This window comes from Chiloscyllium plagiosum, unplaced genomic scaffold (assembly GCF_037043375.1).
Source record: "Chiloscyllium plagiosum isolate Xiang-an unplaced genomic scaffold, Cpla_swu_hap1 HiC_scaffold_7, whole genome shotgun sequence".
Classification (NCBI taxonomy): domain Eukaryota; kingdom Metazoa; phylum Chordata; class Chondrichthyes; order Orectolobiformes; family Hemiscylliidae; genus Chiloscyllium; species Chiloscyllium plagiosum.
This window is the reverse complement of record NW_028270145.1, coordinates 58,745,652-58,769,092: the sequence shown is the minus strand read 5'-3', so window position 1 is coordinate 58,769,092 and position 23,441 is coordinate 58,745,652. Positions and strand designations below refer to the sequence as shown.

The 23,441-nt window shown below is 42.3% G+C and overlaps 1 protein-coding gene across 3 annotated transcripts in view; it reads right to left on the bottom strand.

Moving 5' to 3' along the window:
• Positions 1-23,441, bottom strand: part of LOC122551600 (myosin light chain kinase, smooth muscle-like) — a 424,085-nt gene that overhangs the window by 200,106 nt on the left and 200,538 nt on the right. For all 3 annotated transcript variants that reach the window (XM_087989064.1, XM_043693744.2, XM_043693743.2), the window contains exons 7-10: positions 14,340-14,505; positions 8,654-8,675; positions 7,109-8,478; positions 4,362-4,565 (exon numbers count right to left, since the gene is read on the bottom strand). In XM_087989064.1, coding sequence (XP_087845190.1) covers positions 4,362-4,565; positions 7,109-8,478; positions 8,654-8,675; positions 14,340-14,505 — 1,762 coding nt within the window. The remainder of the gene's footprint in view (positions 1-4,361; positions 4,566-7,108; positions 8,479-8,653; positions 8,676-14,339; positions 14,506-23,441) is intronic.

Genomic DNA, 23,441 nt, shown 5'->3' with positions numbered 1-23,441 from the left:
CCAAAAGCACAATACTTTTCCAAATAACTCTTGGCAGCTTTGCTTCGAATGTCAAATACCCGCAAATTGTGCTTTGGAAATCTCAATAATGAAAGTTTTTCTGTTTGAAGACATATGAAGCTGCCTCCATGAATCATGGCTATACATATTACAAGTCACCCCTGATTTCTCTCCTACTCCCTACTCCACTCCTCCGCTCCCCCACATCCAAACCCCATGACAAAATGGTGGTTCAGTGGCAGAACCTTTGGAATTGGGGTTCCAATGCTATTCTGGCTAAGGCACAGCACCATTCCATCTCTGTGAAAATTTAGGCCATTAAAAATTGAAGTGCTGAAGAAGGGCCATTCATCAAATGGAGTTGTGTTGGCAGAAATGGAATTGTGTAGCTCAATCCCAATTTCCAGCTCCTGTTCCATAGTCCTGTATGATGTAACACTACATGTGCATATCTATGGGTAGTGATTGTAATGAGGTCATCATTGAATATGAGTTCTCTGATTGGGGCTGTTAAACTGGTCCAATTTGGGAGCTCTGGCTGACAGATAAGAATAGGACAGTTAGAGGTTCTATTCACTCTGAGAGCTGGCTCTGAGGAAACTGGACCAGTGTCAAGCTCTCTCCACATGTAAATAAGGGTGACTTGGTGACAGGATACCAGCCTCTGTGGAGTTATTTCACTATGTATTTATTAATGAGATGAGATTGCCTATATTGCTACATTGATATGAATTCGGGGTCAAAGTTATTTGCATCTGTCCAATTTTACACATTAGTTTTGCACTTTGAACCAAACTGCTTTTTTAATATTTTCACACGCATTATCAGTTAAGATCATAAGATATAAGAGCAGTTAGGCCATTTGGCCTATCAGGTCAGCTCTGTCATTCGATCATGGCTGATATGTTTCTCAACTCCACTCTTCTGCCTTCTCCCCCTTGATCCCCTTCCTAATCATAATCTATCCATCTCCATCTTAAATACACTCAATAACTTGGCCTTCACAGCCATCTGTGGCAATGAGTTATATAGATTCACCACCATCTGGCTGAAGAAATTTCTCCTAATCTCAGTTTTCTAGGGTTATCCTTGCATTCTGAGGCTGTGCCCTTGGGTCCTAATCTCTACTCCTTGTGGAAACATCTTCTCCATGTCCACTGTATCTCAGTATTCTGCAAGTTTCAATCTGATCCCCCCATATCCTTCTAAACTTCAGTGAATTCAAACTCAGAATCCTCAACTGCTCCTCATATGATAAGCCCTTTATCTGCGGAATCATTCTTGTAAACATCCCCTCCAAGACCAGCATATCCTTCCTCAGATATGAGGTCCAAAACTGCTCACAATATTCCAAATGCAATCTGACTAGAGTCTTATACAATCTCAGCTGGACATACCTACTCTTGTATTCCAGCCTTCTTGAAATGAATGTAAACAGTGCTTTTGCCTTCTTCACTGCTAATGAACATGCATCTTAACCTTAAGAAAATCCTGAATTAGGTCTCCTATGTCCTTTTGTGCTTCAGAATCTTAAGCCTTTCCCTATTTAGAAAACAATTTACATCTCTATTCTTCCCCAAAATGCATAGCCTCATACTTTTCCACATTGTATTCCATCAGGCCAGCGCAGGCCATCCACAATCCCCTCGTTTACATATGCTGCCAATGAGCTGCCAAAGGAAGTGATCAAGGCAGGTACAATTACCACATTTAAAAGGCATCTATGGATGTATGCATAGGAAGGGTTTAGAAGGATATGGGCCAAATGCCCGGCAAATGGGACTAGGTCTGATTGAGATATCTGTTTAGCATGGATGAGTTGGACCGAAAGGTCTGTTTCTGTACTGTCTCACCCTATGACCCTTTCTCTTTCTCTGGGCTCCACCCACCCATCCTCATACCTTTTCCCCTTTCTCTCAACTTTGACTTCAACATAAATACCATTTTCCCTAGCTGCTAACAGTTCTGGTTAAGAATCACCAGACTCAAAAAGTTAACTCTGATTTTCTCCCACATGCTGAAGACCTGCTGAGTTTCACCAGCGATTTTAGCTTTTGCTTCTGATCTCCAGCATCCACAATTCTTTGTTTTATTTACCTTCTTCTTAGTGACAGACATTACACTCACCTCTACCCCCAACTCTCTTGAAGTTCTGGTCTGTACTGGGATCTTCCACTGTGAAGACTGATGCAAAATACCTATTTAGTTTCTCCATTTCTTTATTCCCTATTACTTCCCCTCTAGCCTCATTTTCCAGTAGTGCAGTATCCACTCTTGCCTCTCTCTCTTATTTAAAAAAAACTCTTGCAACCTTCTTTTATATTACTATTTATCTTATCTCCACCTTCCTTGGGATGAATTTCTGCTGTACCTCCCAAATGATCCTCAGAAACACCGAATCTTGCTCCTTCACTGTCTTCCCTGCTAGGCTCCCTTTTGAATCAACTCTGGCCAGCTCTTCCTTCATGTCATTGTAGTTACCTTTACTCAATTGTAATACGATTATATCTGAGGGAAAGCTTGCCAATTAGATACAAAATTGGCTTGATGGTAGGAGACAGAGTGGTGGTGGAGAGTTGTTTTTCAGACTGGAGGTCTGTGCCCAGCAATGTCCCTCAGGGATCAATGCTGAGTCTACTGTTATTTGTAATTTATAGAAGTGATTTGAATAAGAATTTAAGAAGCATGGTTAGTAAGTTTGCAGATGGTACTAAAATTGTGGTATAGTAGATGGTGAAGAAGATTTTCTACAATTACAAAGGGATCTTGATTAATCAGGCTAATTGATTGAGGAGTGGCAGATGGAGTTTAATTGTGCTAAATGTGAGGTGTTGCATTTTGGTAATTTGAACAAGGGCAGTTGGGGAGTATTGTTGAATAAAGACATCTCGGAGTTCAGTTACACAGTTGCTTTAAATTTCCATTACAGATAGACAGGGTGGTAATGAAAGCATTTGGCATGCTTGCCTTCTTTGCTCAGACCATTGAAGAAAGGAATTAGGACGTCATGTTGCAGTTGTACAGGATGTTGGTGAGGCCACTTTTGTCATACTGTGCACAGTTCTGGTAGGTGTGCCATGGGAAGGATATGATTAAATTGGAGAGGGTGCAGAAAAGACTTACAAGGATGCAGCCGGGACTAGAGGATTTGAATTATAAGGAGAAGCTGGATAGGCTAAGACTTCTTCATTGGAGCATGAGAGGTTGAGGAGTAACCTTTTAAGATTTATAAAATCATAAGGGGCATAGATAAGTGAATAGCAAAAGTATTTTTCCCTAGGGTAGGAGAGTTCAAAACTGGAAGGCATAAATTTAAGGTGAGAGAAGAAAGATTTAAAAGGGACCTGAGGGAAAATGTTTTCACACAGAGGGTAGTTCATACATGGAATGATGATGTGGTAGATACAGGTACAGTTGCAGCATTTTAAAGACACTTGGACAAATACATGAACAAGAAAGGGTTAGAGGGATATTAGCCAAACACAGGAAAATGGGACCAGTTTAGATTGGGAAACTTGGCTTGGACAAGTTGGACTGAAGGGTCTGTTTCAATGTTGTATGATTCTATGACTCTATGATTCAAGCCTCTCCCTCTCAAACTGCAGGGTGATTCTGTCATATTATGGCCACTGCCCCCTATGGGTTCCTTCACCTTAAGCTCCCCAATCAGGAATGCCTCATTGAACATCATTAAATCCATAACTGCCTGTTCCCTCACGGGCTCTACCACAAGCTGCTCTAAAAAAAACTCAAAGACGTTTCACAAATTCCTTTTCTTAGCATCTGCTACCAGCCTGATTTTCCCAATCCACCCATATACTGAAGTCTCCCATGAATATTATAGGAGAGTCTTTCTTACATTCCTTTTTTATCTCCTGATTTGTTTCCTGCCCACATCCTGACTAATGCTAAGGGACCTGCACACAACTCTCATTAGAAACACTTTCCCTTTGCAGTTCCTCAACACTATCCACACAGGTTCTATGCCTTCCAACCCAACATCGCTTCTTGCCATCGATTTAATTTAATTTCTTCCTGTAAAGCCAAGTAACGTGGGATCAAGTAATATGTAGGCAAGACTAAGTAAAGATGGCATGCCTCTTTCTGAACTGAGCATACATCCGTAAAATAGTTGGATCTTTTATGACAATCTGAAAGTAGTTGGGGTCATTTTCTGGTACAAGGTTATGGATTAACAAAAATCCTCTAAATAGATTTTGCAATCTAGCATGATGGGATCTGATTGCATGACCTAATATATGAATGTAAGAATACTATTCCAATATCACACGAACGTATTCCTAATTCTTCCTGTAATAATAACATTACAGGAAATTACTTAATTGAACAAGGCTACTTGCCTGTAACACTTAATGTCCAATTCCTGGAAAGCTGGCCTCTGCGGTTTGTCACTGTGCAGCTGTATGAGCCACTGTCAGCCATATTTACGCTGCTAATGCAAAGAAATTGAATCTCATCCTTTTCATACATTTCAAGACCACCTGTTTGATTCAGTAAAACTCCATTTTTTGTCCATTTCACTTCTGGTTTTGGATATCCTGTAACTGTACAATAGAAACTTAAATCAAATATCGTAATACAGTAAATGAAATCGGAAGGAACTTTGAGAAAAACAAATAATAAATCTGTCATTATAACCCTGCTGGATGATCATTTAAATCATTTTGGAGATGGTGTAGCAAGGAAACCAAGGTATAACAAGGAAAACAAAGGAAAGGATTGTATTGCTACTTGCATTTGCCACTTTAAAAGTGTCGATGACCTGCAGTTATCAAAAAAAAAGCCACTCACAGTGAATCTCACAGACAGCTGTTCTTGAACAACTTCATAAATAATCTATAGAGATAAAATTGCACTTTGCCCCTAAAAGGTACCCAATCATTGGCATCTAATTCATTTGAAACAAACCAGCTCTTTTTAACTTGTCACTGAATGATGTAACAATCCAATATCATAGCACTCTCAAACTGCGAGATGTATTTATCCAAGCAGGTCCAGAATGAGATGCCCACATCAATTCTATTTTGGAATGAGCTAATAGCCTTCTATACATGTTTCACTAACTGAAATACAATTTCCTCTCAAGCAGAACTCTCGTCACTATTTCCACATTTTATTCGTCCGATATTGTACATGGGACTCCTGTTCCCAATCACAAAACAGCAATACAAAGTAATTGAAAATGTTCAGAAAGGGCTTGCAAAGTCACTCTTGGCTCTAGTTAATGTAATTACTCAGACACTGCACATGATTGTGGCCTAGAGACACTCTCAAACTGATGTAATAAATTCTGCCATTCTTTTGCAAGCTTGCAGTCAAGCTACAAAATTCATTATTTGTTACCTGCAAATAGATCCCACAGTGGCTACAGAATTCACACTAACTGAATTAAGGTTTTGCATTATTAAATTTGTGAAAAAGCTAATGCTATATCTCCTCTGCACAATAAAAGCTATAATAGTTGTTAAACTTTGAACACTTGATAGTGAGGAGTCCCTAGTCTGATAGTACATTATTCTACTCGGTTCTTTCTAACAATCTTTGAATTTTATACATTACTTGGTATGATTGGTTGTAAAATTTATGTCAATTTGGCTTTTTACTGAAGTTCATTTCCAAATAAATAAACCTCTGATGATTACTAATCTACACCCATTGATTGTGATGCAAGTATCATGAGAACTTCACAGAACATGTTCACTTGAATTATCTTGAGATCCAATTAGTGCTAATCACATTGGTCATTGGCAGTATGCATCCCTCAGGGATGAGTATCTTGAGTCGCTGGCATCACTCAAAATTATCCTGTACCTCTTAAAAGAGCATTATAGCATGAGCAGTGGTTGAAGACAATTTGATCTGGAGAAAAAAAGTGAAGAATGGCACAACATAGGGAATGGGTTTGCACTAAAGTCTTCAGATGCTGCACAGGAGGTCTTACTGGAGGAGATGCAAAGGAATAAAGATGTCCTGTGTCCATAGAATGAAGGAGACCTTCCAGATTGAGGGTCAAAAGGCAGTGGGGGCAGGCTGACTTAGAGTTGAATATTGGAGCTCAAACTCCAAGGACCTGTCTGCAGAAAGCTCCAGAACTTCAAAGAAGTGATCAAGGTCAGTGATTTTTAAAAAATTTTAACCTTTTTTCTAATTAACCTGTTTAGAGATGTCATTGTACATCTCTGGAGCAGGTGGGGCTTGAGCCTGGGCCTCCCAGCCCAGCAACAGGGACACTACTGCTATGTCACAAGAGGGCCCTTCAAGGTCAGTGAATCTACCCTTACATGTCATATCCCATTGACTGCATTAACAACATCAGGCACAAATAAATACATCACTTGGCTACCAAAGATCCTTATCAATCAGGACTCAGTTGCAATGCTGACATGTTTCACATTATCCTCACTCACGGGGTACTGCAGTAAACCTCACACGCATACCTCACAGGTTACACAAACAACCAGCTATTCAACTTTGACAGCCGCATTAGCAAAACAGATTGCAGAACACTTACTGTCACAATTCCCCGTCTCCTGCAAGGCAAGATGGTGAACAACCAGAGGAGGCAGGAGCTAACCTAAAGGAAATGCATATGCTGCTATATCTGCATATTCTGATCTTTACAGAGAAGGTTGTGTTTGTCTATACTAGGATGCCCACTGATCAAGCTGTGTCAATGGGCTGTAACTAGTAAAGGTGACGATATGCTTAAAACTAATCCTGCTTCTCATTTCTCACTTCGTCCTCATCCTGTAATCTTATCTGATTTAAACTGCAGAAACAGCCCCGCCTCTCTTACTACAACTTTATCCTTGTGCCTTCCTCCTTTCAGACAGCCAATGAGTGCACCCCTGGTTAGGCAGTGGAGAAAATCCAGGAAGCCAATGATGATAAAGGCATAGCTACATAACTTAGTTTCTCACCATCAGTCTTTGTTCAGATACTGACAGTGTGTGTGTATTTAAAGGATAGCTTCACAACAGAATCTAGACACTAGAACATCTGTGGTCAGTGTTAAAGAGCATAGGGAAATTTACAGTTGTGCTGATACAGGAATGAAACAAATTCATAATTTCCATTGTTCACTTACTTTTACATCTGAATATAACCTCTTCACCCGCCAGTACTGTCTGGCTTTGAGGATAAATAAGAAAATCAGGAGGTGATCCTCTGGTCATTGATTTTTGTTCTGCAATCTTTCTGCTTTCTGCTGGCAGTTTCCCAGCTCCTGATTGTGAATTCTGCATAGTTCTGCAACCTTCAACATTCAACTGCGGGATAACCTTCGGACATTCTTCCATCTGCCCTGCCGGCTCCTCTTTTCTTTCAATAATTGCCGGTTCCTCCATCTTGTGTGATTGGAGTATGAGAGTACGCTTAGATTTCTGGTTTGTTATCATACTTGGTGCTTTCTGTTCGATAGAGCCTGTTGGAATTTTTTGGGTTTTCTGCTGGGTGGAAGTTCTTGTAAAGATTTGAGCTTTCTCTTGGATGGAGGATGTAGCAATTTGGGTTTTCAGTACGGTGGGAGCTGGAGTAGTTTGGGATTGCTGTAAGGTGGGGGCTGTTTTGGTGTTTTGGGATTTCTGTAGGATGGAGGATGTTGTGCTAATTTGGGATTTCTGTAGGGTGGGGGCTGTTGTGGTGATTTGGGATTTCTGTAGGGTAGGGGCTGCTGTGGTGATTTGGGATTTCTGTAGGATGGAGGATGTTGTGGTAATTTGGGATTTCTGTAGGGTGGGGGCTGTTGTGGTGATTTGGGATTTCTGTAGGATGGAGGATGTTGTGGTAATTTGGGATTTCTGTAAGGTGGGGGCTGTTTTGGTGTTTTGGGATTTCTGTAGGATGGAGGATGTTGTGCTAATTTGGGATTTCTGTAGGGTGGGGGCTGTTGTGGTGATTTGGGATTTCTGTAGGGTAGGGGCTGCTGTGGTGATTTGGGATTTCTGTAGGATGGAGGATGTTGTGGTAATTTGGGATTTCTGTAGGGTAGGGGTTGCTGTGGTGATTTGGGATTTCTGTTGGGTAGGGGCTGTTGTGGTGATTTGGGATTTCTGTAGGACGGAGGATGTTGTGGTAATTTGGGATTTCTGTAGGGTAGGGGCTGTTGTGGTGATTTGGGATTCCTGTTGTATTGGAGTTTTCTTTATTTCTACTTTTGATTCTTGATGTGTTGCAGCATTTAAATATTTTTGTTGGAGTGTCACATTTTTTACTTCTGACTTCAGTTCTGGATGAGACTTGTTTTCTTCAGTTCTTTTTTCCAGTCGCTCTTCACTCTCTGGCTTCTGTTTCTCAGGGGCTGCTAGAATGCATTTCATCGCTTTCTGATTCTCCTTGGATTGAACAGTGACTGCACTAGCCTCTTGCTTTTCCATTTGAATGCCATTTGCAGTTGTCTGTTTAGTTTCCAGAGGTTCAACAGTTTTAGCAGCATTGCTTCTTTGTTGCACCGAAGAACTATTAATTAAAAATAAAACTCATTACCTAATTGATCTTTTCACACACAGATGAATTTACATTGTACAGTATTAAATTGATAAAGAACGAAACATCAGCGTCCTGACAGACTTAATACATATAGGACATTTATTTTATAACTGGATTAACAATGTTGTTTAAAGCATATACTTACATTTCAGATGTTGAACACATATCTGAAAAGAAAACCAAAAAAACAATTTGAATAATGATTTATAATAAAACATTATTATTAATAATAGTAATAAATTAATAATAATGACAAACCTATATGCTTTTTCACCTGTAAGGTTTATCTCACAGAATCATGCCGTACAGAAGAGGCCCTTCAGTCCATCACCAAAACTATACTATTCCTAACATTACTCCCATACTGGGCCCATAGCCTGGAAGGTTATGACACTTCTTGTGCTCATCCACATACTTTTAAAGGTTCTGCAGTCTCCTGCCTCAACTACTCTCCCAGGCAGCGCATACCAGACTCCAACTACCCTCTGGCTGAAATCCCTCTGGGATTTTCCTTAAATCTGCCCTAAACCTCCTGCCTTTCACTTTCAAATTATGTTCCCCTGTTATTGACCCTTCGATCAATTCGACCTTTCGACCCTTCGAACAGTTGCTTTCTATTCACCATGCCCATGCCACCCATAATCTTATTCACCTCTGTCAGGTGAATTGATAAATAGAGTCATAGAGATTACAGCACAGAAACAGACCCTTCGGTCCAACCCGTCCATGCCGACCAGATATCCCAACCCAATCTAGTCCCACCTGCCAGCACCCGGCCCATATCCATCCAAACCCTTCCTATTCATATACCCATCCAGATGCCTTTTAAATGTTGCAATTGTACCAGCTTCCAATACTTTCTCTGGCAGCTCATTCCATACACGTATCACCCTCTGCATGAAAAAGCTGCCCCTTAGGTCCCTTTTATATCTTTCCCCTTTCACCCTAAACCTATGCCCTCTAGTTCTGGACTCCCCCTTCCAGGGAAAAGACCTTGTCTATTTATCCTATCCATGCCCCTCATGATTTTATAAACCTCTATAAGGTCAACCTTCACCCTCCGATTCTCCAGGGAAAACAGCCACAACCTATTCAGCCTCTCCCTATAGGTCAAATCCTCCAACCCTGGCAACATCCTTGTAAATCATTTCTGAACTCTTTCACGTTTCACAACATCCTTCCGATAGGAAGGAGACCAGAATTGCATGCAATATTCCAACAGTAGCCGAACCAATGTTCTGTACTACTCCTGTACTCAATATTCTGTACTCCCAACTCCTGTACTCAATACTCTGACCAATAAAGGAAAGTATACCAAATGCTTTCTTCACTACCCTATCTACCTGCGACTCCACTTTCAAGGAGCTATGAACCTGCACTCCAAGGTCACTTTGTTCAGCAACACTCTTGAGGACCTTACTATTAAGTGTATAAGTCCTGCTAAAATTTGCTTTCCCAAAATGCAGCACCTCACATTTATCTAAATTAAACTCCATCAGCCGCACCTCAGCCCATTGGCCCATCTGATCAAGATCCTGTTGTAATCTGAGGTAACCCTCTTCGCTGTCCACTACACCTCCAATTTTGGTGTCATCTGCAAACTTACTAACTATAACTTTTATGCTCATTTTAAAAAAGGCTAATATGATTAGATAAAGTTTTCCAAAAATACAAATATCTGTGAGATGCAGTTCTATCTTTATGATAAACTCTTGTAGGTCATGGGCAGTTTCTCTTTCCATAACAGGAGCCATTCAGAAGCGAGTGTAGAAAAGGAGAAGACACAAAAGTAAAGCACACTGTAAATGAAGTTGGCAGATCAACTTCAAGAAATTTAGATTCACAAAGAGTAGGTTTATAATTTAACTTCTAATTCTAGTAGGAAATTCTCAGTAGGGAAGATTTCTTCAAAATTATCAACACTACTTATTGCGATTAAGAACATAAGGTAATTCAAAATACCAATAAGACCAATTTTCATTTTAGATTAAAGAGGGAAGCTATGTCTGTTACAGTAGTGTGTACCTGCTAGTGTTGTGCAAGATAACACACAAAATTATTTAAACAACTGTGAGAAAGAGTGGGATTTTGGATATCATGTCTACAAAACCTGCGTTTGAAGTCATTACAGTGGTGACAGCCCAGAAGGAGGTCATTCGGCCCATCATGTCTACACCAGTTTCCTGTGATATCTACTGACTAGTACCATTCCTTCACAATTTTCCTGTAGCTCTGCAATTTTTCTATTTGATAATTACCCAAACCAGCTTTGAGCACACACTCAGGCATTGCATTCCAAATCCTAACCACTCATTGCACCAAAAGCTTTTTTCCTCATGTTGCCTCTGGTTCATTTTTCGATCACTTTAAATATTTGCCTCTTTTTTGTTTAAAAAGGCTGAACATGAATTTTAAAACATTGTATCCCCTAGTTTTGGTCTCACCCATGAGAGGAAACATAAATTCCACATCCACCTTGTCAAGACAATACATAGTCTTCAATAATGTCTCACTTCATTCTTCGCAACTCCAGACAAACCAAGCCAGCTGGTTCAAATCATTCTTCACAAGACAATCCGCTCAATCCAAGTGAACTTCCTCTGAACTGCCTCCACGCATTTACACCCTTCCTTAAGTAAGGACACTGAAACTGCACACAGTATTCAAGAGGTGATCTTGCCAATGAATAACTGAATATGACATCCTTGTTTTTATGTTTACATTTCAGAATAAAGCAGAGCATTCCATTCGCCTTGCTTACTTACTTGTACCTGCATGTTAGCATCTGGCGACTCATAGAGTCACAGCACAGAAACAGACCCTTCGGTCCAACCTGTCCGTGCCGACCAGATGTCCCAACCCAATCTAGTCCCACCTGTCAGCACCCGGCCCATATCCCTCCAAACCCTTCCTATTCATATACCCATCCAATGCCTCTTAAATGCTGCAACTGTACTAGCCTCCACCACTTCCTCTGGCAGTTCGTTCCATACCCGTACCACCCTCTGCGTAAAAAAGTTGCCCCGTAGGTCTCTTTCACATCCTTCCCCTCTCACCCTAAACTATGCCCTCTAGTTCTGGACTCCCCAACCCCAGGGCAAATACTTTGTCTATTTATCCTATCCATGCCCCTCATAATTTTGTAAACCTCTATAATGCCACCCCTCAGCCTCTGAGGCTCCAGCGAAAACATATTCCTTGCAAAATGTTAACACAAATGCAAGATAAAAAGCTTCAACAAATGTGCCTATTTTCAGTAATGCATATGTTTCATTGTTCTCTATATCCACACTTTTATTGCACTAGAGAACCTGGATTCCTTTGCAGTTTGGGATTTTGCAGTCACATTCTGTTTAGGTAATACTTTTTTTCTGTTCTTCTAACCAAAATTTAAACTTCACATTTCCGCACATTATACTTCACAGGCAGATCTTTGCTCTCTCAATTTATAGTTATCAGTCTGCAATCTCATTATAAAAACCAAAAGAACTGTGGATGCTATAAATCACAAACAGAAACAAAAGTTGCTGGAAAAGCTCAGCAGGTCTGGCAGCATCTGTGAAGGGAAATTGGAGTTAACATTAGGGGTCCAGTGACCCTTCTTGCAATCTCGTGATGTCCTTTTCAAACATACTTTCTTACTATCTTTGATACATCTGCAAATTTAGCCACCATGCCTTCACTCCCCTTATCTAAGTCATTGATGTAAAATGTAAAAAGCTGGGGTCCCAGCAAAGATCCCTTCAGCACCCCCTTCGTACACTCTACCAATTACAAAAACATCCCATTTCTGCATACTCTCTGTTTCTGCCAACTAATGTTCTATCCAACTGATAGGTTATCCATAACACAATGTCCTTCTACTTTGTGCAATAACATTTTATGTAGAATGCTGTCAAATACTTTCCAGAAATCAAAGGAATTTATGTCAACGAGCTCACAATAATTCACAGCAAATGCCATTTCTTCAAAAGAACTCTAATAAATGTTGCCAGCATTGGAGGATTTGAACTATAGGCTGGGGTTGTTTACCCTGGAACGTTGGAGGGTGAGGGATATTCTTATAGGGGTTTAAAAAATCATGAGGGGCATGGTTAGGGTAAATAGACAAGGTCTTTTCCCTGGAGTGGGGGAGTCCAGAAAGAACTAAAGGGCATGGGTTTAGGGTGAGAGGGGAAAGATATAACAGGGGCCTAAGGGGCAACTGTTTCATGTAGAGGGGGGGGGGGTGTGTTTGGAATGAGCTGCCAGAGGAAGTGGTGGAGACTGGTACAATTACAACATTTAAAAGGCATCTGGATGGGTATATGAATAGGAAGAGTTTAGAGGGATATGGGCTAAGTGCTGCCAAATGGGAATAGATTAGGTTGGGATATCTGGTCGACATGGACGAATTGGACCAAGAGTCTGTTTCCTTGCTGTACGTCTCCATGAGTCTAAATTGTTAAAATATGATTTCTCTTTAACAAAAATTGCTGACGCTTCTTTATTACCTTGTTTTTTTTCTGACAGCCCAGCTATAATGTACTTATGGGTTGATTTTAACACCTTTCCCATAGCAGTTTCCTCCTCACCTCCTTCCCTTCTGGATTAGAAGGGTCATATTTGCTAATTTTCACTTTGATGGTCATGGGAATGGGTGTGAGGGTAAAAGAGTGTGGATCAGTGGCAGTTTTCTCACCAGCGCATCTTAGCACTTACCAACCTTTGTGACTGTGTCTAAGATCTGTTTCAGACTGTACACCTGACTCCCCAGTGTGAGGACTGAGTCTCACAGTAGCCTTTAGAAATATAGGAAATAGGATCAGAAATATGCCATTCGGCCCTTCAAGCCTGCTCTGCCATTCAATAAGATCATGGCTGATCATCCTATTCAGTACCATGTTCCTACCTTCTCCTCCTTTCTCCTCATACCCTTTGATCTCTCTAGCCGCAAGTATGACATCTAACTCCTTCTTGCAAACATCCAAAGATTTGGCCTCCACCACTCTGTGTAGCAGAGAATACCACAGACTTACTTCTAACTCTCTAACTAAAAAGGTTTCTCCTTATTTCATTCCTAATTAGCCTACCCCATATCCATAAATTGTGACCAATGACTCTGGGCTCCCCAGTCATCATGAAAATCCTCCTGCATTCACAATAATTAGTCCTGTTAGAATTTTATAGGTTTCTATGAGATACCCCCTCATCCTTGCTATTTTTATGGCACACTTGTGCATTGGAGTGCACACAAACATAGTTATTCAACCTTGATCAAAAACAGAAATGGCTGGAGAAACTTCGTGGGTCAGACATCATCGCTGTGGAGAGAAAGCATGAGCAATCCAGTGACTCTTCATCAGAAAGTAAGATGTTGCCAGATCTGCTGAGTTTGTCCAGCAATTTCTGTTTTTGTTTCAGATTGCCAGCATCCGCAGTTCTTTGCTTTATTTTATTCAATCATGATGTTCACGTGGTCCACCTTATGTCAATACAAAACAAGCTTTCTGAAGTTTATGATTACAAACCCAAAATTAAAAGAAAAAAAAAATGTTCTGTATTGGCTGAATGTGGTTGTGGATCAGGCTTAAAACACGTACTTAAATGAAATTGTTCAGTGACAATATAATGTCTGATAAAGATATAGAATTATTTAAACTTTTACAATTGGAAACCGTTTTATACTACTCAGTAGTTTATCAGTGCATATTGTAATCTCAATGTTTACAGTGATGACCAAGTGGTCTTGTTTTACCCCTAATTAAAAAAATAATTAGGTGAAAATGGTAAATAGATTAGGATTTGCAAAGTCAAATTTTCTGAAAAGTAGCCCAAAATAGCATTCATACTTTGAAGTATGAGTTCCACAGATGCCATTGCTTTTCCAGAATTATTCATTACTAAACACACATAGTTTCCAGCATCCTCTGCCCGTGCAGCTCGGATTTCCAAGAAGTGAATCCCAGACTTCTCAAACATGTTGAAATGATCACTTTGCTGCAACTCTGCCTCACCCTAGGGGGGAATAAAAGAGTATTCTTTAATCAACTAAATTGTTACTTTCTAAAAGCATTTTTTAATTCCAAAAAAAACTCAGTGAACAACATTTCAATTGCATTGCTACAACAATTCTCAATTCAGCCAGTCTTCATTCTTACTATTGTTAGTCTCAGTTATAAGCCTATTCTTCAGTTGGATTGCTCAATAAGGAGAACTGACTCAATAAGGAGTCAGCTATTACGAGGGGGCATAGCTTTAAATTAAGGGGTGGTAGGTATAGGACAGATGTTAGGGGTAGGTTCTTTACTCAGCGAGTCGTGAGTTCATGGAATGCCCTGCCAGTAGCAGTGGTGGACTCTCCCTCTTTATGGGCATTTAAACGGGCATTGGATAGGCATATGGAGGATAGTGGGCTAGTGTAGGTTAGGTGGGCTTGGATCGGCGCAACATCGAGAGCCAAAGGGCCTGTACTGCGCTGTATTTTTCTATGTTCTATGTTCTACTCGTCAAGAGATTGATTTATTTGCTGCACAACAATACACCAGGCACCTGCTCTGTTGAATGGAGTTTTCTGCTTTATGGCACTGGGTTCTATTATTTATTTTATGGACATCAAACTTCTACTGCCCTCAATCTTAATTTCAGATAATCCCTGATGTGCTAGATAGTTTCATTAGCACTATAACTTGCAACCAACTGTAGACAAGGTTTTCATTCCAATCAATAATGTCTTTGTTACACAAGGAGCATTTGATTAGTTGAATGTACTGATAAACAACAAATTTGTGCGTGACCTTACTTTATACTGATGTGCTATTTGTACTCCATCTTCCTTGAGACAAGATTCCTTATTCATTAAGGTTTGCTGCATAAATTTGAATGTTCAACACATTTGAAACAAATTGAGCAATGTCAACTTTCCTCAACTCGCTGGTCAAATTGTGTGCACAGCACTCTCCTAAGGATAAGAAATACTTGCACAATAATGTTCCCTCTGAAAGTCTGCATTCTGCCAATGCAGCGTGGCTGTGGGGTCATTGGCAGAATGGAAGCAAGAGTTAATAAAGTATTTAAAGCAATAAAATACAAATTACAAGATAAAATGAAACTTATACTCGGATTTCGGTTATAATTGTTTTGGAAACACTATGTATTTTTTCCAACACAAAAGACATAACAGACAATTTAATTTGCAATAAAAAGGAAAAATGGAATCCTGATATATTGCTCATTTAAGAGGTATGTTTTGCTTAGATTAGAATTTCTATCTTGCAGGAATGAAGAAGAGAGAGATGCTTTGATAGCTAATGTGACGCTCTTTGATGAGTTGATGAGTTAACTCTGTTAAATGAGAAGGACATGTTAAGAAGCTCTTCTTGTTCAACAAAGCGAAAAAAGTCTACATTGAATTTGTTGACTTTGAAGGAAATAATGTAAATTTTTTAAGTTTTAAAGAGACATGCAAAGTCCCTGCTATGCTATTGCATGACAACACCAACTTGGAAAGTCCTTATTTGTGATAAACATGGTTCCATTGTAAACAAATTGTAAACCTCAGACTGACGTAAAAATCATTGGCTACCTTTTGGTAAGGGATACAGAGAGTGTCTATAGACACTGCTGTGACAATTCAGATCAAGCTCTTGGGTGATTTAAAGATGCTATCCTGGAATGGAACCATTATTGACAATAATTCTTGCTCTTTCCCAGCTTTTCCCCAGCTCAAAGGATATTGAGGTTACAGTAACTTTTGGCTCATTTTTCTGCTGGATGAGTGCAAGATGTAAAATCCAAAAATAAGCTGCACTTCAACCCTGCAGTTACCATAGAAGAACAATGGGTGGAAGAAAAGTTCTGTTTCTATCTAACAATAGAAGTATTCATAAATATGATAGCAGCAGCCCTGAAATAAGAATGCTGAGATTATTGGACCCAGGAACATTACCCGAACATGCTGACCTGCTAACTTTAACAATAGTATGCATCTGCATTTGTTCTTAATAGTTTTTTCCCCCATCCCAACCCTTTCAATAAATTCCTTCCCTCAATCATATTCTTCACTACCAATCGTAAAATAACAATGCTCTCTTAGTTCAAACAGAGTCATATCTTCCTTGGTCCTTTCACAAGAAATGCTAACAATATTGTCTTCTTACTTGCTAGCCTTCTCAGAATCAACAACTTCTTTCATGGCTCACTTCTGACTCCCTATACTCAAACATGTGCTTTTCATTTAACTGTTGGTCACCCTGTTCTCATTTTGCAGTTTCTCTTTGTCAGCACATACAAACTCACACATTTGCACTCTCCAACTCTCACACTTTCATAATGGAGGTCAAAATAATGCACATGGTAAGGAGGTTGTGTGAGAGGAGTTGCCAACGTCATTGAGATGTACAGCAAGGAAACAGATCCTTCATCCAATTCGTCCATGCCGACCTGATATCTGGACCTAATCTAGTCCCATTTGCCAGCATTTGGCCCATATCCCACTAAATGCTTCCTATTCATATACCCATCCAGATGCCTTCTAAACATTGTAATTGTACCAACCTCTACTATTTCCCCAGGCAGATTATTCCATACATGTCCCACCCTCTGTGCAAAAAAGTTGCCCTTTCGGGTCCCTGCTATATCTTACGCCTCTCACCCTAAACCTATGCCCTCTAGTTCTGGACTCCGCCACCCCAGAGAAAAGACTTTGTCTATTTATCCTATCCATGCCCTTCATGATTTTATAAACCTTTATAAAGTCACCCCTCAGCCTCTGATGCTCCAGGGAAAACATCCCCAGCCTATTCAGCCTCTCCCTACAGATCAAATCCTCCAATCCTTGCAATATCCTTATATATCTTTTCTGAACCCTTTCAAGTTTCAACAACATCCTTCTTCTCTGAACTGCCATCAAAAGTGCTCATCCAAAGCAGTCAGAATAGCAGACCTTTAGACCAGTGGCTTAGCTGGAAAGGGTTTTATTATATTATGATATGACCCCCAGTGAAACACACTTCATATATCTTGACATCAAGCTGCATTGTGACATCAAGGGAAGGATTTTCCATGTTTACTTCAGAATGTTACCATGATACTCATATGGGAGTCGGAGCCCACATTCCATGGATAACAGTCAGCTGGCTGTGATCTTCTCTCCCACATTAGCCAATTAATGGCCAGAGGGAGAGCTTGCCATCTGATTAGAGATAGAGGGCCACAGAAAGCCAATATGAGAACTCTTAAATACTATGCAATAATCTCTTGTGCCACTAAAAATTAACAATTATCAATGTGAAGTCTCATTATTTCAGATTATTAAAGATTTAAAAATGCTTCTTGAACTAGAGTCATAGAGTCATAGAGATTACAGCACAGAATCAGACCCTTTGGTCCAACCCGGCTATGCCGACCAGATATCCCAACCCAATCTAGTCCCACCTGGCAATACCCGGCCCATATCCTTCCAAACCCTTCCTATTCATATACCCATCCAGATGCCTTTTAAATGTTGCAATTGTAACAGCCTCCACCACTTACTCTGGCAGCTCATTCTATACACGTACCACCCTCTGCATGAAAAAGTTGCCCCTTAGGTCTCTTTTATATCTTTCCCCTTTCACCCTAAACCTATGCCCTCTAGTACTGGACTCCCCCATTCCAGGGAAGAGATTTTGTCTATTTACCCTATCCATGCCCCTCATGACTTTATCCACCTCTATAAGGTTACCCCTCAGCCTCCAATGCACCAGGGAAAAGAGCCACAGCCTATTCAACCTTTCCCTATAGCTCAAATCCTCCAACCCTGGCAACATCCTTGTAAATCTTTTCTGAACCCTTTCAAGTTTCACAACATCCTTCCAATAGGAAGGAGACCAGAATTGCACGCAATATTCCAACAGTGGCCTAACCAATGCCCTGTACAGCTGCAACATGACCTCCCAACTCCTGTACTCAATACTCTGACCAATAAAGGAAAGCATATCAAATGCCTTTTTCACTATCCTATCTACCTGCGACTCCACTTTCAAGGAGCTATGAACCTGCACTCCCGAGTGCCTTACCATTACGTGTATAAGTCCTGCTCAGATTTGCTTTCCCAAAATGCAGCACCTCTCATTTATTTAAATTAAACTCCATCTGCCACTTCTCAGTCTATTGACCCATCTGATCAAGATCCTGTTGTAAACTGAGGCAACCATATTTGCTGCCCACTACATCTCCAATTTTGGTGTCATCTGCAAACTTACTAACTATACCGCTTATGCTCACATCCAAATCATTATATAAATGATGAAAAGTAGTGGACCCAGCACCGATCCTGTGGCATTCCACTGGTCACAGGCCTCCAGTCTGAAAAACAACCTTCCACCGTCATCCACTGTCTTCTACCTTTGAGCCAGTTCTGTATCCAAATGGCTAGTTCTCTCTGTATTCCATGAGATCTAACCTTGATAACCAGTCTCCATGGGGAACCTTGTCGAAAGCTTTACTGAAGTACATATAGATCACATCCGCCACTCTGCCCTCATCAATCCTCTTTGATACTTCTTCAAAAAACTCAATAAAGTTTCTGAGACATGGTTTTCACACATAAAGCCATGTTGCCTATCCCTAATCAGTTATTACCTTTCCAAATACATGTACAGGGGAACCTCGATTATCTAAACAAGATGGGTGGGCAATATTTAGTTCGGATAATCGAATATTAGGTTAATCGATTAAATGCCTTTCCTCTTTTTAAAATCTGCTCCCCGGTCAGGAGACTGCAGCAGCGCAGAGTGCGCGAGGTTCCACCCCAACAACCCCCCCAGCAAAAAGCGCATGAGCTCCCGCTCCCAACACCGCGCCCCTGCCCACCCCCAGACTCCCGTTCAACCTCACCCCAATCCCGTTCAATCGCCGCACGCCTGCGCCCATCCCTCAACCCCGTCCAACACCGTCCACCTGCCCACCAACCCCATCCCCGCCCATCAAACCCATCCAACACCGCCCACCCAGCCCCAACCCCGTCCAACACCACCCACCCGACCCCAACTCTGCTCCCGCTCCCCCAACCCCGTCCAACAGCATCCACCCACCACCAACCCCGTCCAACACTGCCCACCCGACCCCAACTCTGCTCCCGCTCCCCCAACCCCGTCCAACACCACCCACCCGACCCCAACTCTGCTCCCGCTCCTCCCCAACCCCGTCCAACACCGCCCACCCACCACCAACTCCGTCCAACACTGCCCACCCACCACCAACTCCGTCCAACACCGCCCACCCACCACCAACTCCGTCCAACATCGCCTACCCTACCCCAACTCTGCTCTCACACCCCCAACCCCGTCCAACACCGCCCACCCGACCCCAACTCTGCTCCCGCTCCCCCAACCCCGTCCAACATCGCCCACCCACCACCAACCCCATCCAACACTGCCCACCCGACCCCAACTCTGCTCCCGCTCCCCCAACCCCGTCCAACATCGCCCACCCACCACCAACCCCATCCAACACTGCCCAACCGACCCCAACTCTGCTCCCACTCCCTCAACCCTGTCCAACACCACCCACCCGACCCCAAATCTGCTCCCGCTCCCCCCAACCCTGTCCAACATCGCCCTACCACCACCAACCCTGTCCAACACTGCTCACCCACCACCAACTCCATCCAACACCGCCCACCCGACCCCAACTCTGCTCCCTCTCCCCCAACCCCATCCAACACTGCCCACCCGACCCCAACTCTGCTCCCACTCCCCAACCCCATCCAACACCACCCACCCGACCCCAAATCTGCTCCCGCTCCCCCAAACCCGTCCAACATCTCTAACCTGACCCCAACACTGCTCCCGCTCCCCCAGCCCTATCCAACACCACCCACCCGACCCCAACTCTGCTCCCGCTCCCCTAACCCCGTCCAACACCACCCACCCGACCCCAACTCTGCTCCCGCTCCCCTAACCCCGTCCAACACTGCTCATCCACCACCAACCCCGTCCAACACCGCACTCTCAACCCCAACTCTGCTCCCATTCCCCAACCCCGTCCAACACTGCCCACCCGACCCCTAACTCTGCTCCCACTCCCCCTAACCCCGTCCTATACCGCCCACCCACCCCAACCCTGCTCCTTGCCGCCCCCCCAGCACTGCCCAGCAGCCCCAATCCTGACCCCTGCCCCCAAACCTGTCCATCTGCCCCAACCCCACCACGCCCCCTGCCCCCAAACCCATCCTCCGCCCCACCACCCTCAAACATGTGCCCTGCCCCCAACCCTGTCCAACCCCGCCCCCTGCCCCCCAAACCCGTCCAACACCACTCCCTCTGCCCCCAACCTCGTCCCCCGCCCCACAACCCCATCCAACACCGCCCTGCCCCCAAACCCATCTGCCACCCCCAACCCTGTCCCCCACCTCCTAACCCCGTCCAACACCATCCCTCACCCCCAACCCCATTCCCCTAAACCCGTCCAACACCGCCGCCCACACAGGACAATGTTGGAGAGATTATCTGGGCAAGTGGGTGGGGTGATTAGGGTACACCCCTTTGTAGAACTCCAGAGAAGGTGTGGGGAGAGAGAGATGGCAGGAGGTCAGTCATTTGGACACGGTGCCTGTTTAATCACTGTAAACAAAAGATGCAATCAGTGTTAGAAACTGATGTAGTTTTTCTATGGGGACTTCGAACTCTCCTTTGGATAATCCGATTTTCGGATAATTGATATTCAGATAATCGAGGTTCCTCTCTACATCCTGTCCCTCAGGATTCCCTCCAACAACTTGCCCACCAATGACATCAGGCTCACTGGTCTATAGTTCCCTGGCTTGTCTTTACCATCCTTCTTAAACAGTGGCACCACGTTCGCCAATCTCCAGTCTTCTGGCACCTCATCTGTGACTATCGATGATACAAATATCTCAGCAAGGGGCCCAGCAATCACTTCTCTAGCTTCCCACAGAGTTAATGGTACACCTGATTAGGTTCTGGTGATTTACCCCTTTTTATGTGTTTTGAGACATCCAGCGCTTCCTCCTCTGTAGTACGGACATTTTTCAAGCTGTCACCATCTATTTCCCTACATTCTATATTTTCCACGTCCTTTTCCACAGTAAACACTGATGCAAAATACTCGTTTAATATCTCCCCATCTCCTGTGGCTCCACACAAAAACCGCCTGATTCCCCTCTTGTATACTCCTAATGTCTTTATACTCTTCTAAGGATTCATTTGATCTATCTTGTCTATACCTGACATATGCTTCCTTCTTTTTCTTAACCAAACGCTCGATTTCTCTGGTCATCCAGCATTCCCTATACCTACCAGCCTTTCCTTTCACCCTGACAGGAATATACTGTCTCTGGACTCTCGTTATCTCAGTTCTGAAGGCTTTCCATTTTCCAGCCATCCCTTTACCTGCGAACATCTGCCCTCAATCAGCTTTTAAAAGTTCTTGCCTAATACCGTCAAAATTAGCCTTCGTCCAAATTAGAGCTTCAACTTTTAGATCTGGTCTATCCTTTAAGTTTAAACTGTTTATTTTTTACCATTTTTGTTCTGTCTCTTATTTTTCAATCCAAACTTCCTTTTGCTCTCTTTTTTCATTCTCTTCTGTATCTGATTTGACTCTGAATTCGATATTCAAACTGACACTCGCTCATTTTAATCAATCAAAATGAAGATGTGTGAGAGATACATTGTTGCTTGCCCTGTTCATCGAGGTCCTGGATGCCCCATAGAGACAACAAAAGTTTTTTGAACAGGTGGATGGCAAGGGCCTCAAGTACAAAATACCACAGGAAGTCAATGGGAAAGTGCAAATGGAACAAACTATTTACGCATACTCTTGCTGCTCAGAGCAACATCTGATCTGAATACTCCACCAGAGTGAGTCATCATGCTAGCTTAAGTGATACTTCCCCTCTTCATTATTCCATCACAGGGCTTCAGTGCCTGTTGGCTTCCCATTTGTTTTTAAACAGTCTGACTCATGTCTGTTCTTTAATCAACTAAAGCTCCCCTGTCCTCCTCCCTCCAAACCACCAACCCAAAGCATCAACACAACTTGGCAGTGACCCCTGCTGAGTTCAAATGAACAGCCTTGTCAAAGGAAGAATAAGTGTGATCGGGGGATGTCAAACTATTTTTTATTGCTTCTAGGAAATGGGTCAGATACACAGCCATCCATTTCAGAGAACTCTGAAGTCCTGTAGTGTTAACTCTCTGTGGGTCAGCTATGTTGGACTCAAACAGGACTATAGACATGCATTGCACTCATGTCTCCCCATGGCAACATAGACTGAAATTGTGAATGGCAATAATAACTCAAATGAATATTACACATAGTGAAAGCACACAAGTGCAACTTGCAGTAAACTGCAAAATTAACCAAAAAATCTAATTTCACTATGTTTGTGACTGAAGGACATATGTTTGTGATATAATGAGGAGAACTCAGGGATATATGTTAGAGAATCAATAAACGATAAATTCCTTCTCATGAATTTTTTCAAAGGAACAGCTGTCATTATTTTCACATTTTGTTACTTCAGATCAGGGATCATTAACATTTGTGGATATGAAAATAAATGAGATGCTCTTTTTCCACTGAGTTATGGAATATTGTGTTAATTATCTTAAAATATTTTTAAAATTCTGAATAGATGGAAGATTAGAAAGTTAGAATAGACCTTTAGGCCATGTCCATCCAATGGAGGAGATTTTAAAGACATGCAGCTTTGGGCCACACAATCATCCAGGAAGTGATACAATTCCCACCTCTTCCTGACACCAATTCTACCTGCAGCCATGAGGCTATCACAGTGTGGGCACTGCCAAGGAAAAGGCATTGAATTTGTCTGTCCTCTTCATGAGGGAAGCCCTTGTAACCAGGCACTCTGTGCCCAATGAAGGGATTTGGATTCAGCAAGGGAGGGAACTCAACCCACTTTTCTTATTGTCAGTCTCCCTGCTTCA